The sequence below is a fragment of the Convolutriloba macropyga genome, chromosome 4 (assembly GCF_964194025.1).
Source record: "Convolutriloba macropyga chromosome 4, txConMacr16.3, whole genome shotgun sequence".
Classification (NCBI taxonomy): domain Eukaryota; kingdom Metazoa; phylum Xenacoelomorpha; order Acoela; family Convolutidae; genus Convolutriloba; species Convolutriloba macropyga.
In genome coordinates, this window is record NC_134471.1 from 51,037,318 (window position 1) to 51,052,354 (window position 15,037).

A 15,037-nucleotide genomic window follows, 5' to 3' on the forward strand; every position below is an offset into this window, starting at 1 on the left:
GTAATGTGTGACGAAAAATTAGTGTGAATGTGTGAACGAATTGAGAATATGAAGAAAGAACAAAGTCAGTATATCTCTTTATCATCGATAACAAATTGACAATTACGCCAATTTGAAAGTAAAATTTGGCTCTGGCAGGCGTTTGAACAGTGAACCCCCCCCCCCCCCTCCACATTGATATTGACTTTTTAGCGTACCTCAAATATAATGTACATTATTGCCATAAGGCGGGTTAAAATAAATGATCAATTATTTATACACGCATTATGGTGGGAGTTAAACCTTTTCCCCTGAGAAGTAGTTCATACTACTATTTCTTATCTCCTTTTTGCGTCCCGTTCTATTTCCAAGTTTAGGGAAACTGAAGATGCGTTTATTCCGGTCCCCCCACTTTCAAACCAAAAAAAGAAATGGGCTAAATAGGGCGTTAGATAACCTTTTTTCATAACTGGTTTTCATAAATTTATATCAAGTTATTGTAATCTTTGTACAATTGTAGAAATTTATACAAAAGGTTTACTTTATAGTTATTCTTATGACTCTTAAATTTTCCTCAAAATTATTGCGCACTAAAATCTCTACTAGTTACTTAAAACGTTATTAATTATCCCAAATTTTCCTTGCTAAATATGATAAACTCATTATTGCAAGTCTATTTGTTTAATTCTTGTGCTCAATTGTTTAGTCGTATCCTTTTTCTGACTGTTATACTCAAGTGTTGAGTTATATCCTAGTATTTTTTAAAAGGTCATTTTCTGCGGTTTGTTATAGCATTAATTTTCGTGCATCATTTTCATCAAAAATTTGCACTGACGTTTTTAGACTGAATTTCGTCATGGTTATAGATAACTGAAAAAAAAGCTTTACGCGAAACTTTGCAACATTATTCCTTTGTTAATATTTGCATTGACTGCTTAAGTGGTTTTCAATTGATTTTTTAACCGACATATTTCTGAAAGTTTTCGCAAAAAAGTTTGATTTTCCGCCTTGATTTTTAAAAAAACTATGTTGATAAATTCCTTGCTTATTAGCTTGCTTATTTATAGAGCAATTTGTTTTTATTCTGTATGAATTGTTTTACCTCAAAAAAGCCATTTTCACTTTTTCCACTCATTAAAGGAATTGGTAGCTAACGTTAGCTAACTAATATGAGGGTATTATTTCTAATAAGGAAGCATTAATTCACAAAATTAGCATTATCGATCGCTTTGTCGGAATTTTGACGTTTATTCCCGTGTTCACTAATTCCTGTTTAGAGCAGTAGAAATAATTTTATTTCCATTTCTTTACTTCTAGTTTGTTGCACTTATTGACGTTGTTTACAAAATGTCATTTTCTGCTTCTTTAGTTTCACTCAATTTCACAAGAGCTTCGGGAGACGCTGAAGGAAGCAGACGAAATTCGGGAAGCAACTTCTTCAGCAGTTTTCTTATCTCCCTTGGAGGTAGTGTTGACACGAACGATAGCAAAAGAGGCACTGGCTCTTCTCAAAGACGCTGGGGTTTGAACCAATCAAATCGCAGCTTGTCCTCGGATAACTATTCGTTGACCAATCAGAACTCACCTATTCGCAGATACAAACGCCATTCAAGTAATTAAAGATTTCAATTTTTGAAGTTCCTCGGAACCGTTGAAGCATTCGCCCTGATTCAGGGCCCTATCTAATCAAAACAGACTATAGGGTTTGACAGTAAAAAATCACAAGAAAAGCACGGCAAAAATGCCCAGGCATCAACTTTGTACCATAACTAAATCGGATTCAAATATATTTGCTCCAATCTCACTTGTCGAGGGGTCAGCCGTGTATAATCAACGTATTTTTTTGTCCAGTAAATTTTGGTAAACATTTATTTCAGGTCTAAATCTAAGAGTTGTTTTGGGATACCTCATGAAGTGTAGGCTATTTTAATTAGACGTTTTTTATATTCGTTTTTCTTTCGTTGAGTTAATAATGCTTAAAATTTTGATTACTCTTGTTTCAATTCATTTCGTTCAGTTTCGGAAACTTTTTTGTTATAAATCAGAAAATTTTAAACTTAAAATATTTATCATTTTAATCTTTTTTTTCGGTTTTAATTATGGTTCCCGTGTCCGGCCAAAACAGTCACAGACAAGACAGTCCTTGTCAAACAGCCTGTGAAACAGGCGTCTCCCAGACCCATTTTGACCGAACAAATTTACAAACTGTGTGATTTCAGACCATTTGAAGCTAGGAACTATATCAATAAGACCACCGGTACCAGTTATTGGTTCCAACGGTTTATATCTATCTTTCCTTCAAGCCCCGTCCGTTCCTAGCTTGGACGGGTGAATAAAAGAAGACTGAATGCGATTTCATATCTTTAAAACTTCCAAGACCAGAAACATAATTTTTGCAGATTCCCAATTGAAACATCTCCGATTTCCAAATTTTAACATCCTATCACTTCCAGGAGCGCAAATTCGACATCTATCAGAATTCTTACCGGAAAAAGGGCAATACGACAATATAGTTTTATTCATTGGTGGAAACGACATCTTCACCGGCTCAACACCATCGAACAAAGAACCAGAAGAAACAGCTGAAGAACTTGCCTTACTAGCCGAAGAACTTGTGCCCCTTGCGACAGAGAAAGTATTTGTAATTGGCATCCCATCACGAGGAAGCGACAGTGCGAGTAAAAAGAAGGCCAAAGCAACAAACGAATTCATCAACAAATTACAAAAAAAGAGTAAAAACTGGGAATACAGAGGCATCACTGAAGAAGTTTATTCCCCGGAATTACACCTGAGTAACGACGCCGTCCACCTCAACGGGAAGGCCCTTGGAGGAATCTAGTCCATATTAAAGAACAAAATCCTACGCACAAATTTCAGCGCAAACATAGACAAAAAAGACCATCCAAAGGAATACCACTGTGCTGGGAACTGCGAGTGTGGTTCGTACAACCCCACGAATTACCAACGGTACCAGTAATTGGTTCCAAAGGTAAATAAGTTTTTCTTTCCCCAATTTATTAGTTCCACCCGTTTAAACATCGAATTTTTCTATAAATCACACACACAACGGAATGAGTTCCAAAACATCTGGTAAACAAATTCAATTAGAGGGTATGAGTATCCAATGTGAAACCTGTTCTAAGCCAATTGGTAAAAAAGAGGCAATCTTCCGTTGCGTATGCTGTGCCACAATCATGCACATGTCCCCAAGCTGCACAAAACTTAGCATCGAAATAATAAATGCACTTCAACAGGTCAATCAAAACGTTCTGCTTCTATGCAACGCTTGCGTACAGCAGAACAAACGTGATGTGATTCTGGACATCATAAAAAGTCCACCACAAAAACAGAACAATCTAGAAATAAAAGAGGACATTCAAACCACAATCAAAGAAACTATTAGCAGCAAAATAAATGAAATTGAGAATAAACTGCCAACAGCTAACAACAACATTGAAAAAAACCCCACAGTAAAGGCTAGAACTGCAAATGACCTGGCAATCAGAATAAGAGGAATAGATGAAAGTAAGAAAGAAACCGCTCGTGAAAGAGCTGAAGAAGATATACAAGAAATACAGTCAATCCTCAAATTCCTCAAGCTAGACTGCCAAATTACGGACTGCAGGCGCATGGGTGCTTTCAAAGATGGAAGGCATCGTACCATTCTTGCAACCATGCCATGCATGTATGACAAACGCATCTTACTACTCTCACTCTCAAGATTGAAACGATATAGCAAAACAGTGTACATTAGCAAAGACTACTCCCTACAAGAAGAAGAGCAACTGAATAACTGTCTGAAAAAGCGAAAAGACTTAATAGACGCAGGTTTCCCCAGAAAAAACTTGAAAGTAATGAATCTGACATTATACGAAAAACAAGATGAAAATTGGGTCGAGTACTTAGACAATGCTCGGTATTCCACCTGACTCGCAAAAAATACAGACAAAAAACAAGAGGTATCAATTCTAACGTTTAATTTACATAGTTTCATTGATCTACCACGAAGATTTGCATTTGCAAACGCTATTGTCCCCTACAATCCAGACATTCTTTGCCTAACCGAGACATGGCTCACAGAAGAAGTTCCAAACGAAGCACTCTTTCTCAAAAATTATGTCATTCACAAAAATGACAGAACTTCAAAATGCGGTGTCTCAAAACATGGAGGTGTTCTAGTGGCGGTAAAAGACAACATTCAATCTAAAGAATTGTTCGTTAAGAACACATGTGAGGGTTGCCTAATCGTAAAAATTAACACTAAAAATGACTCAATCCTAATTGTCTGCATTTACAACCCACCTAAAGGCAGCCCATACAGATGGTGCAAGCAGAAGTTTGAAGACCTCACACAAACGCTAAAGTTTTTAGAGAAGAAAACAAAGCCAAAATCAATCATCATTACAGGAGATCTCAACTTCTCAACCACTGACTGGAAACAAATGTCGTCACCAGATGAACTTGACAACACCTGGCTCAACTATTTTGTAGATGAAAATTTTGAACAAATGCTAAACTTCACTGACCTTTTGGGGTACAAAAAACAGCTAGATGTCTTCCTAACAAACGAACCACAATTTTGGATCAATTCGAAAATCGAAACCAAAATTAGTAATAACTATGCCCTCAACAACAAAAAATGCTCAGATCATTACGCCTACATAACACGATACGAATGCAACTACGATCAAGCGACCGATCGCAGCAGACCAAAATACGCTTACAAAAGAATAGATTGGATTAAATTCAACTGCAACATCTCAAAAAACCCATTTAACCCCTATTGTTACAGTAACGTTGACGAACTTCTTAAACAATGGTATGAATGGTTCAATCGCTTTTTCGATCAAAATGTCCCAAGAGTAACTCAGCACAGATCACAGCTCCCCCCGTGGGTGTCAAAAAGCACATCCCATGAAATGAAAAAACTATCAACTTTGAAACGAAAAGCAATTGCCCATCCAAGTCCTGCTCCAAGCACACTAAACAAAATAGATTGTCTCGAAGAAAAAGTCAACACACTTGGTAAAAACGATCAAGTCATCTATGAAAGCGAGATTTTCGCAACACGTCAATTCAGCGTTATTCAAAAATATTTACGATCAATTAAAAAAGTCACACCTTTCCCAAGCGAGATGCACCTAAATGAACAAACTGCTAACACCAATGAAGAGAAAGCCGAGTTGTTCAATTTATTTTTCCAGAGTGTTTTCAATTCAAAAATATCAAATGTTGAGAACCAGTTCAATTTTGATGAAAAAGATCTTAATCGCTTTGATATTTCAGAAAAAGAAATTGAAAGTATACTAAACAAACTTGATACTAGTAAAGCCAACGGCCCTGATGATATAAGTCACCTGTTTCTGAAAAATCTATCAAAAACAATAAGCAGATCCTTACTTCTACTTTTTCAAACATTCATTAACAAAGGTAAATTTCCAGCATATTGGAAACAAAGTGACATAACACCAATACACAAAGAGGGCGATAAAGCCGCAATCAAAATGTATAGACCAATTAATTGCCTATGTTGCCTCTCAAAAGTTTTCGAGAAACTTATTTTCAACAAACTATATGAGCACGTTAAAGGAACACTTCACGATTCCCAGTTTGGTTTTCGGCCTCAACGTTCAGCAATTATTCAAATGTTATGCTTTCTAGACCAACTGTACAAAGAAGTCGACTCAATTGCACATGATGAACTTTTCGTTTTCTACCTAGATTTCCAGAAAGCGTTTGATACAGTACCCCACCACCATCGGAATCAGGGATCGGGGGAAAAGCGCTCAGATTAATAACCAACTACTGTGACGACAGAAAACAACGTGTTCGCATTGGAACCTCAACGTCGAGCCTTCGTGACGTCACTAGCGGCGTACCGCAAGGTTCAATCCTGGGGCCACTACATTTTCTCGTCTACATAAATGATTTACCACAAAAAATCGAATACAGTCAAACCTACGGTTATGCAGATGATTACAAATTGCTCTCTAATAACAAACATGAACTTCAAACTGATCTCCAGAAATTAAATGAATGGTGCAATAACAACGAAATGCGCCTCCATGAAAACAAATGCAAGATCCTCTGTTTCAAGAAAAAGTCACTCCATACAATAAAAAATGAAACTGTCAACATCTCGTCTCATCAAAAAGATCTCGGAATACAAATTTGTGATAACCTCACTTGGCATCAAAACGCAAGCACACGAGCCTCCAAAACTCTTAAAGCACTTTGGTACCTCAGAAGAAATCTTCACCACAGAACTCTCCCTCAAGTTAAGTTAAACGCATACACGGGTTACATTGTACCAATTATATCCTACGCCTGCCAAGTGTGGTATCCGTCTAAATGCGATCTAGTACTCATCGAAAGAATCCAAAAAAGTGCGACGAAATGGATAATAGGTTCTTATCTCACATATAAGGAGCGTTTAATCAAACTGAAAATTCTACCTCTGTCTTTTTACTTCGAACTTCACAGCTTATTACTACTATGTGATCTCATAAACAATAAATACAACATTGCCATAGAAAAGTTTATACATTTCAACAACAATAATCGGACGAGACAAGGCGCGAAAGGTGAAATCAAACTTACGAAAAAACGATTATTCAAAAGCGACGAAAATTTCTGGTCGAGAACAGCCTATCTCTATAATATTGTCAACAAACAGACAGACCTTACAGACAACAAAAATATAAAATATCGGATCAGCGACATTTATTGGAAATTCTTTTTTAGAAGTTTTAACGAAATTGACATGTGCACTTGGAGAATTTGCTGCCTGTGCAAAAACTGTAACCCCATTTCGAAAATATCTCATTTATAACGATCAACAAGGGTGCTTCAACCCGTGCATTGCAGAAGCCTGAACTACTACTACTACTACTACTACTACAATTGTCCAGAAAGGAAATATTTGGCAGGTGGCAATTAAACAAAGACAGGAAAAAATAGAATCTTAAAAAATGTTCATAATAAGTCGGTTTAGAATTCTGCGATGAGTACAAAACAGCATCAGGGTAGGGAACATATAGCAATTCAAAGTATCACACCTAACACCTGGATCTATAAACAAGATTCGAATCCTCCTTCAACGTTCAATTGATTGCAACATTGGCTCTAGGTTTAGAACCCCCTACAAGCGTAACCAATATAGATTATGTGCAAGAGTTTATACAAAGCCCCCCATATCCATCTCTCACTTCTTATAAAATTAGATTGCACTAGTTTTTCGTTACAGGAATTACACTACATTGAAGAGCTTTAAACAGTCATGTAGTCTCAAAATTTAAATATTCTCAAAAAGTTCACCTTTTAGGCTCCGATATAGAAAAAATGGAGAAAACTGAAAAAAATTGAATTGTTGGTTGAAAGTCATCGCCAGAATAATTTTTGAGTGCAATTGCTTCGAATAATTTCTAGAAAGCTAAATGTTTCCTTTTTTTAGAAAAAATTGCCATTTCCGTTGTTACCTGATTTTTGTCTTATGCGTGGTTTTGGTTTCCAACACAATCTTGAAAACATTGTAGAGCAAGGAGCAGGTCTCCTATTGTTTTCAAGGCAACAATTTCTGGTTAGAGTACCATTATTGACAATTTTCCCGATTTACAGACAAAAATTTGTGAACTGTTATTAGGGCATTAGTTTCAAATTCAAGTTGAACTGCTGTTATAGTACTTCATCTTACATTAAGGCTAAAAATCTGATGCAGAATTTTCTCATATGCGTTGAAATCTGTGGAGATCCAAATTGTGAATACACTGTTCTCAATTTTGTTTCGATTATTATTTATTTGTTTAATGTACCACAGACTTTTGTAAAAAAAAAACTATATGTCAGTAGGGTTTTGAGATGAAGATGTACAATGGATTCAATAACGACCTTCCAAACTGTTGAATTTTGTTTTGAATAGTTTTCGCTCCCTACACTGTCTTCTTGTCGCTCTCTATGAACCGAACATAAGATCACGAAATTGTCTTGTCGCATTTTTTTAGAAAAATTCTCTCCCTTCTTTGCAGTTAAGTTTTATAGACTTAATCTGGATTGAACAGTTTTTAGTTCAAAATTTTTCAAACTTGAGTGATGGTAAAAACATAAAGGTTTTGCATTCTTACTTTTTGTTTCAAAAGCATTAATAAGATTTTCTCGCAATTTTCCTACTGTACCATTATAGGCTATCCAGTTTTAAAACTGAAATGAAAATTGAACGAAACTGAAATGAAAATGAATGATATACACCAAAGCGCTGTACTTTTCTTTGAAAACTACTTATATCTATCTGCAGCTCTTGACTGGTACGAATTTTGCGCATCTAGTTTCTCATAGGAAAATGCCGACTTCCTACACTCTACAGATCTCTGTACAAATAACGAATTATTCTTCCTATAAAGTGGTGACGCATGCGATTTTTATATAAACTTATTTTCAGTTATACTAATTTTAACGTTTCAATGGAAAAGTTACATCCAGTCTCTAATTTTTCATAAAACGCTTCTGTTCAAATTGTTGCAGAACTTAATAGAATTTTTGAATCGTTGTTGCTGATTTAATTGTTATTTTAAAGAACCAACTTATCTGAAATCTTCTGTTGTTCCCGCTGGGCTTTTCTTACATTTTCAAAGCCATTGATTGCTTAATTTTGTAGGATTCAGAACTGTATTAGAGATTAGGTTCATCTACGCTCTAAAAATTATGGAAAAGTGTCTCGCATGTAGCACGTTTTCTACTATGCCCTGCGTTCAGACTAATAATTAACGCCTACGTTTCAGTTCTAGCACCATAATCTTCTCATGTATTAAGTATGTCCTATATAAGGTGTCTTTAATATGGAAATTTTTGAATTGGTTATTCTTTTCACTCACTCTACACTTTCTATCAATTGGTTTAATGATGAAATTCTCTCTACAGAAAAATTCTTTGCCTCATATTTTACATTTGGTATTGTTAAGGCCCCTTTCTGCCCACATTCAATTCAGTTGTAACGCATTTAATATCTGTTTTTAATTTGTTGGTTCCTTTTTTCAAATTGTACAAACCCAAATTCCTCAAAACTTTTTACAGAAAACTTTCATACGTCACCTATTTTACATATACATTCATTACAGACTTTCTTGTTCAAACTAAATTTGCAGATCGAACTAAATCTATTATTTTCTGTTAATTCTATGGCTCTCTTTCGTCAAAATCTGTGAACTAATAGAAGAAAACTGACTAATTATTCATTGAAGTTCAGCTTGGAAAGCACAGACTGTTTATGTAAAAGTCATTCAACTCTTCGTAATTACATTTAACTCTATTGTTTTAATGCGCCTTATGAAAATTTAGCCTCCGTTGAAGACGCTTCTGGAGATGAGTTAATTTTATCGTCTCTTACTCCAGTTTTTCTTAGAGAAAAAATTTGAAGGCTTCAGGCTCTTTCCAGGGAATTAATTTTAAAATTGATTCCGCTCACGCTCGCTGAGGGTTGGATGTAAGCGAGAACCGTGGTCAAGTGTTATTGGGTATTAAAATACAATCGTCGACCAATATCGCCCAAGGAAAGACCATAGTCGAATCATTTCGGCTATGAGAAGACCATACGTTGACTCATGAAAAGACTTTGGTTAGAAATCACGTGCGGTCTCGACCCTGTATTGTCAAGACCTCAAGTTTATCCCTCTATCCACTTTGTTTCTTTCCATTTTGTCGAACTTTCAACCTGGGTATCAGTCCAAGTAAATTCATTCGGCTCCTAAATGTGTCAATTTTTCTCGATTTTTTCTCGTGTGATGAAAACTACAAATTTTTTCGTGTGAATGAGTGTATTAGGAATTAATGTCACATTAAACTTGTTTCGCTTCGTAAAAAAATTTCATGTTTTAGCAATTTCAAAGTTTGTTTGCTTAAAAAGGTTTCAGAGCTGGAAAATAAAAGAGAACCTGACAAGTTACCGCTACAGTTTTGTGAGGCTTATACCTTTTTCTCTTTGTTTTATTCACTTAGAAATCAATTTCTTATGTAAAAGCGCACGATTTTTCGTGTGAGCCCACGATGAAATTATACCATTTTCGTGTAAAAAATCCCTGAAATATCATGTGGGCTCACACGAAAAAACGTGTGCTTTTACATGAGAAATTACACGAAAACTCGTGTGAATCACATGAAAACTCGTGAAAGTCAATCCGAGAGATTCGTGTGGTTTTACATGAACAATCACGTAAAATGCTATTTTCTCGTGTGTCACTTTTTACTCGAAAAATCGTGTGTTGATACATGATTTTTTATGTGATCTCAGACGAGAAAAGTTTAGAGTGTACAAGGAAAAACAGATCCTACGAAAATTGTAACGTTTTCGTTTTTCAGCGGACGACCAGCAGCGCCGTGGATCTCGTGGATCTGGAGGGAGTGTAACGTACATGAAGAGAGCATCCCTCAACTCCCTTTGCAACAGCAGTGTGCACAACATCCACAACACCACAACCACACCAAACAGCAGAAGAGGCAGCGGATACCAGTTCAGGAGTGAGTACGTTCGAAACCACGCCAGTTTCACCAACATCAGCAAGCAACATTCCAGGTAAAGAAACTTCACCCACGTGACCAAATCAAAAGATTATTTTTTCTATTGATGCACTTCGAATTTTTTTTTTAATTCCACCTAATGTTTCTTTGCATCTTTGATCTTTGATCTTTACATGAGGAGTCTTCGTCTTCTTTTTTCGGAAATGAGTTTTGACCATTGTATGCTTTTTGATCTGAAATCTTTAACAATGCTTCAATGTGCACAAAAAATTTCTGTAATTTAGCTGTTAGTGGCTGCAACTAGTCCAAGTTTTACTACTGATTTTAAACCAATCTGGACTAATGAAAAAATTCCTGTGGTCCTTTTCGGCAAAGATTAACTTGAAGACAATTGAACAAAACCGGATTAAAAATTGAATTTGTATCAAAACTACAAAAATAGAATGAAAAAACAAAAAACAGTGCATATCAGAAAATTTTGTGAAACTCCTGTTTTCTAGTTTGAAAAAATATGTATGCTTAAATTTGAGTCCTTGGATCTGCGTCAGTGCTACAAGTTGCAGGATTTTTACGCAAGCTTATAACTATACTTAAAACTCTTACATCGAATGATGGATTCAAAAAAGTATCTATCGTTTTGTTACAAACCAGCAAAGCTTGAAAAGTGAATGAGTAAAAACCAACAAAGAGAAAAGTTGACCAGATATTGTCCCCGGCAGTAGCAGAAAAGGACAAGTAACTGGAGGAGCCAATGAAATCGGCTTCAAACCCTAAGTTTATAGAAGTAATAGAAAATTGTCAAACAAGCTAATTTTAATAGTGTTGTCGCTGTATTCTGTTACATCGCCAGGGGCAGAAATATCTAAAAAAAACTCACAAGATACACATCTTATAATCATATAAAGAGTGTTTTTCCGTTTTTTTCTCATGATTACAGAGTCTAAAAACTCAGAGGGAAAATGAATTCAACAATTGTAAAACGTTGTCAATTTTATTAAATGCTTTGGTTTTCCAAAATTTTGGTTTTCTTCCTCAGCTCTACTTCAATGTCCACCAAAAGCAACAAACAAAAACAAATATGCAACGCAGACATTAACAAATTCGAAGCATTTCTTACTTTTTTAAATGCGAAATTTACCAATTCCTTTTTGATTTTCAATTTCTTGAACGACTTGCTCTGGTAAGTTTTGCTCAGTTTTTGTGTTGAAAACCTTATTAACCAATTACTGCTGTTTTTATAATAGCGCATTACGACTTCACGCCTGTCAGTAAATTTTCTTAACTGATATAATTACTTCAGATTTCTTAAGGTTTCTTTCTGAGATGAAGCTTAAATTCGAAGCTTCAGCCATTTTTACCTATGCAACCGCATGCTTATGCAACTTCTATGTTCACTTCCACAATAGCCAAAGAATGCATTTAGCATAGCTTGCAAAAAATTTTCCAAAAATTCACATTAAGAAAAAACGTTTAAATTGAATCGATAATCAAAGCGAAATTTTAGCATCTTCCTTGGTATCAGTAAAAAATAATTTGCAAATTGAAGAAGTCCAATTTGCGTAAAATAAAAGAAAGTGACGTTGTTCAAATGTTTGATTCAAGGGCTTTTATATGGTATCAATTTTGATTTCCTAGTATGCGTACAACCTTTTCCATGTTCTTTCAGGAAAAAAACAGCCTCGAATAAAAATTGCACTATTTTTAAAGAACCGTTGGAACAATAATAGTTGCAAATTATGTCGAACGTATTTGATTTTATTGAGGACGTTACAAAATTCATTGGTTATTTTGCTGTCTAGCCCTTTTTCTCAAATTTTTACAGCTGTTAATTGCTCGTTCTCTTGTTTTTTAAGACATGGATGTACATTAGTTAAAAAAAATTAAGTTAAGCTTAATTTTTTTACATGTTCCGGCTGATAATAAGAGTGAAAAAACTAAAATTATCTTTGTACCGGTTGGTTCGATATCAAATTCAAATTATCTTTTATGACTGTATTTTATCCTTAGGTTTTCAGCCAAAACGATATATAAAAGATTCAAATTATTAATATCGTGACAATCTGAAAACAACTGTTCGCTGACTGGATAATTTATCATTATAAATATATAATCAAAACAACTTCACCTTGTGATGTTATAAAACTGACTTACAATGTTTACATAACTAAACAAATACATTCGTGAATTCATTTTAAATACCTATGAACCGTTTAAGGACAACTTTAATGCAATCTCAGGAACGAGAATAGCAGAATCACACACGAAGAGCATCCGAACACAATTGTGGCGTGATTAAGGCAAATAATCAAGTTTAAAGTTAAAAATAAATAAACAAAATATGGAAATTCTGACATTTTCTACCTACTAGTCGGGCTAAAGTAAATGACAAGCTCAGGAAACAGATGTTTGGCATTTGTGGTCACTTGACCTGACCTTTAAGCACCATTATGGAACATATGAACACTCAAATGCAATCGAACTTTGAAAAAATATGACAAACACACCGTAAAACAGATAAATTTGGCAAAAATGAGGTAAAAAATGATGTGAAATTTAGGTCAAAGGTACGAGTTGAGACCTATACCATTGATCGTAGTTTGGTCCCACTAGAAAAACAAAGGGGGGGTTTAGGGTTCACAGATCACCTCCTGAGAAGATACAGCACTTTAAAAAACAGGCAAAATTAGCACTTTTTGATTATAGGGTAAATTCTGCCCTTTTATCAAGTTAAAACATTACTAGGGCACTTCATATGGTTCTATTTGACTATTTAGGAATTCGCAAAGTTATATACGTTCAAAAGGACCTAAACAAATATATAAAATGAGTATCAAAATTTTTTGATCGCAACATAGCCGGCCCAGTTTTTGGTCACGGAACAAAAATAACATCACTTGCGATCAGAATCTACTGGTATTAGTTTTACTAGAGGACGCTGATAAGTCCCTTTCACAGTTTTAACAGTCGCTGATCTTGCTATGTTGTCGCTTCCTTTGATAAGCTCAGTAATTCGTCCTAAAGGATAACAGAAAGGAGTTATGTCTCTGTCCACAATCCAAACCAAATCTCCAACTTGATGTTCTTTGAGCTCTTCCTTCGACCATTTGCTGCGTTGTTGCAACTGCGGAAGATATTCACTCATCCACCGTTTCCAGATATCGACTAGAATCTTCTTCTGTTCCCTGAACAATTTTCGACAGCTTAAACCACTGCCAGAAAACACACTGAAAGGCCAAACAACATTAGCTTGACCAATCAGGAAGTGATTTGGGGTCAAAGCTTCCAAGTCAGAGGCGTCTCCACTGACTGCTGTTAATGGTCGGTTGTTCAGCAACTGCTCAACTATACATAGGGTTGTTCTTAGCTTTGCTTCGTCGTAAGAGTCCGCTTTCAAGATGTTGTACATAGCTTTCTTACATGAACGAACCAATCTTTCCCAGACGCCACCAAAGTGAGGCGCAGCAGGCGGGTTGAAACTCCACTGAATTCCTTTCTCAGCTAGATTGTCCGTTATACTGTCAGATTTTAACTGCTTGAAGGCTTCCCTGAACTCTTTCGCAGCTCCGACGAAGTTCGTTCCATTGTCCGACAAGATACTTGCTGGTTTACCTCGTCGCGAAACAAATCGATTAATTGCGTCAATACAAGCACTAGTTTCCAGACTTTCTACTAACTCCAAATGAACTGCTCTAGTGCTGAGACAAGTAAATAAACAAACCCATCTCTTCAAGGTCTTCCTTGCTTGAGTAACATGCAGCGGTCCAAAGTAATCTATGCCACAATGAGTGAAAGGTCGGACGTTGTCCTTGACTCGATTTTCCGGCAAATCACTCATCTGGGGTACAATGGTGTTTCCGAATCTTCGGCATTGCAGACAATTGTGCTTTACCGATCGTAGCGCGTTGCGTAAACCCAGAATCCAATATTCTCGTTGAATCAAACTGCGAAGGTATTCGACACCTTCATGATGCAATGATTTGTGTTTGTAGTTCAGATACAATTCAATCACCCAATGCTTGCTAGGCAGGATGATTGGATGCTTCATATTATATGACAGATTAGATTTGCTCAGTCTTCCTTTAGCTCGCATTACTCCATTTGAGTCAAGGAAGGGAGACAATGTAACAATTGTGCTGTTCGAAGAAACAGATCTTCCAGCTTTCAAGTCTTTAAGTTCCTGTCCGAAACTCTCTTGTTGAACTGATTTCCAAAGCACAGTTTCTGCCTCGTCCAGAAGCTCGTTAACTGTTTTGTTAGAACGGAAGATGGTCAATACCCATGCTACTGTCCGTCGTAATCGATTGAACTGACTAAATCTGTCCCATTGAATTGGAGAGTTAAATTCTTCAATTGCAGAAAATACCTGAACTCCCATGTCCTGCGCTGCTGGATTCTGGTTATCCTCTGACATGACAATTGGTTCTCGAAGCCAGGCGGGGCCATTTATCCAATTACTGTTGGAGACGTCATCAAAATGAAGTCCTCTTGTGGCTAGATCTGCTGGGTTCTTGGCACCAGCAACATGATGCCATTCATCAACTGTTGAGGTATC

The 15,037-nt window shown here is 36.1% G+C and overlaps 1 protein-coding gene across 3 annotated transcripts in view; it reads left to right on the plus strand.

Moving 5' to 3' along the window:
* Window positions 1-15,037, plus strand: part of LOC142337732 (uncharacterized) — an 85,874-nt gene that overhangs the window by 50,482 nt on the left and 20,355 nt on the right. For 2 of the 3 annotated variants that reach the window (XM_075387204.1, XM_075387205.1), the window contains exons 3-4: window positions 1,349-1,591; window positions 10,327-10,540. In XM_075387204.1, the coding sequence (XP_075243319.1) occupies window positions 1,349-1,591; window positions 10,327-10,540 (457 nt within the window). Of the gene's footprint in view, window positions 1-11; window positions 65-1,348; window positions 1,592-10,326; window positions 10,541-15,037 lie in introns of those variants that run through there. The other variant, XM_075387206.1, reaches the window with a different exon arrangement.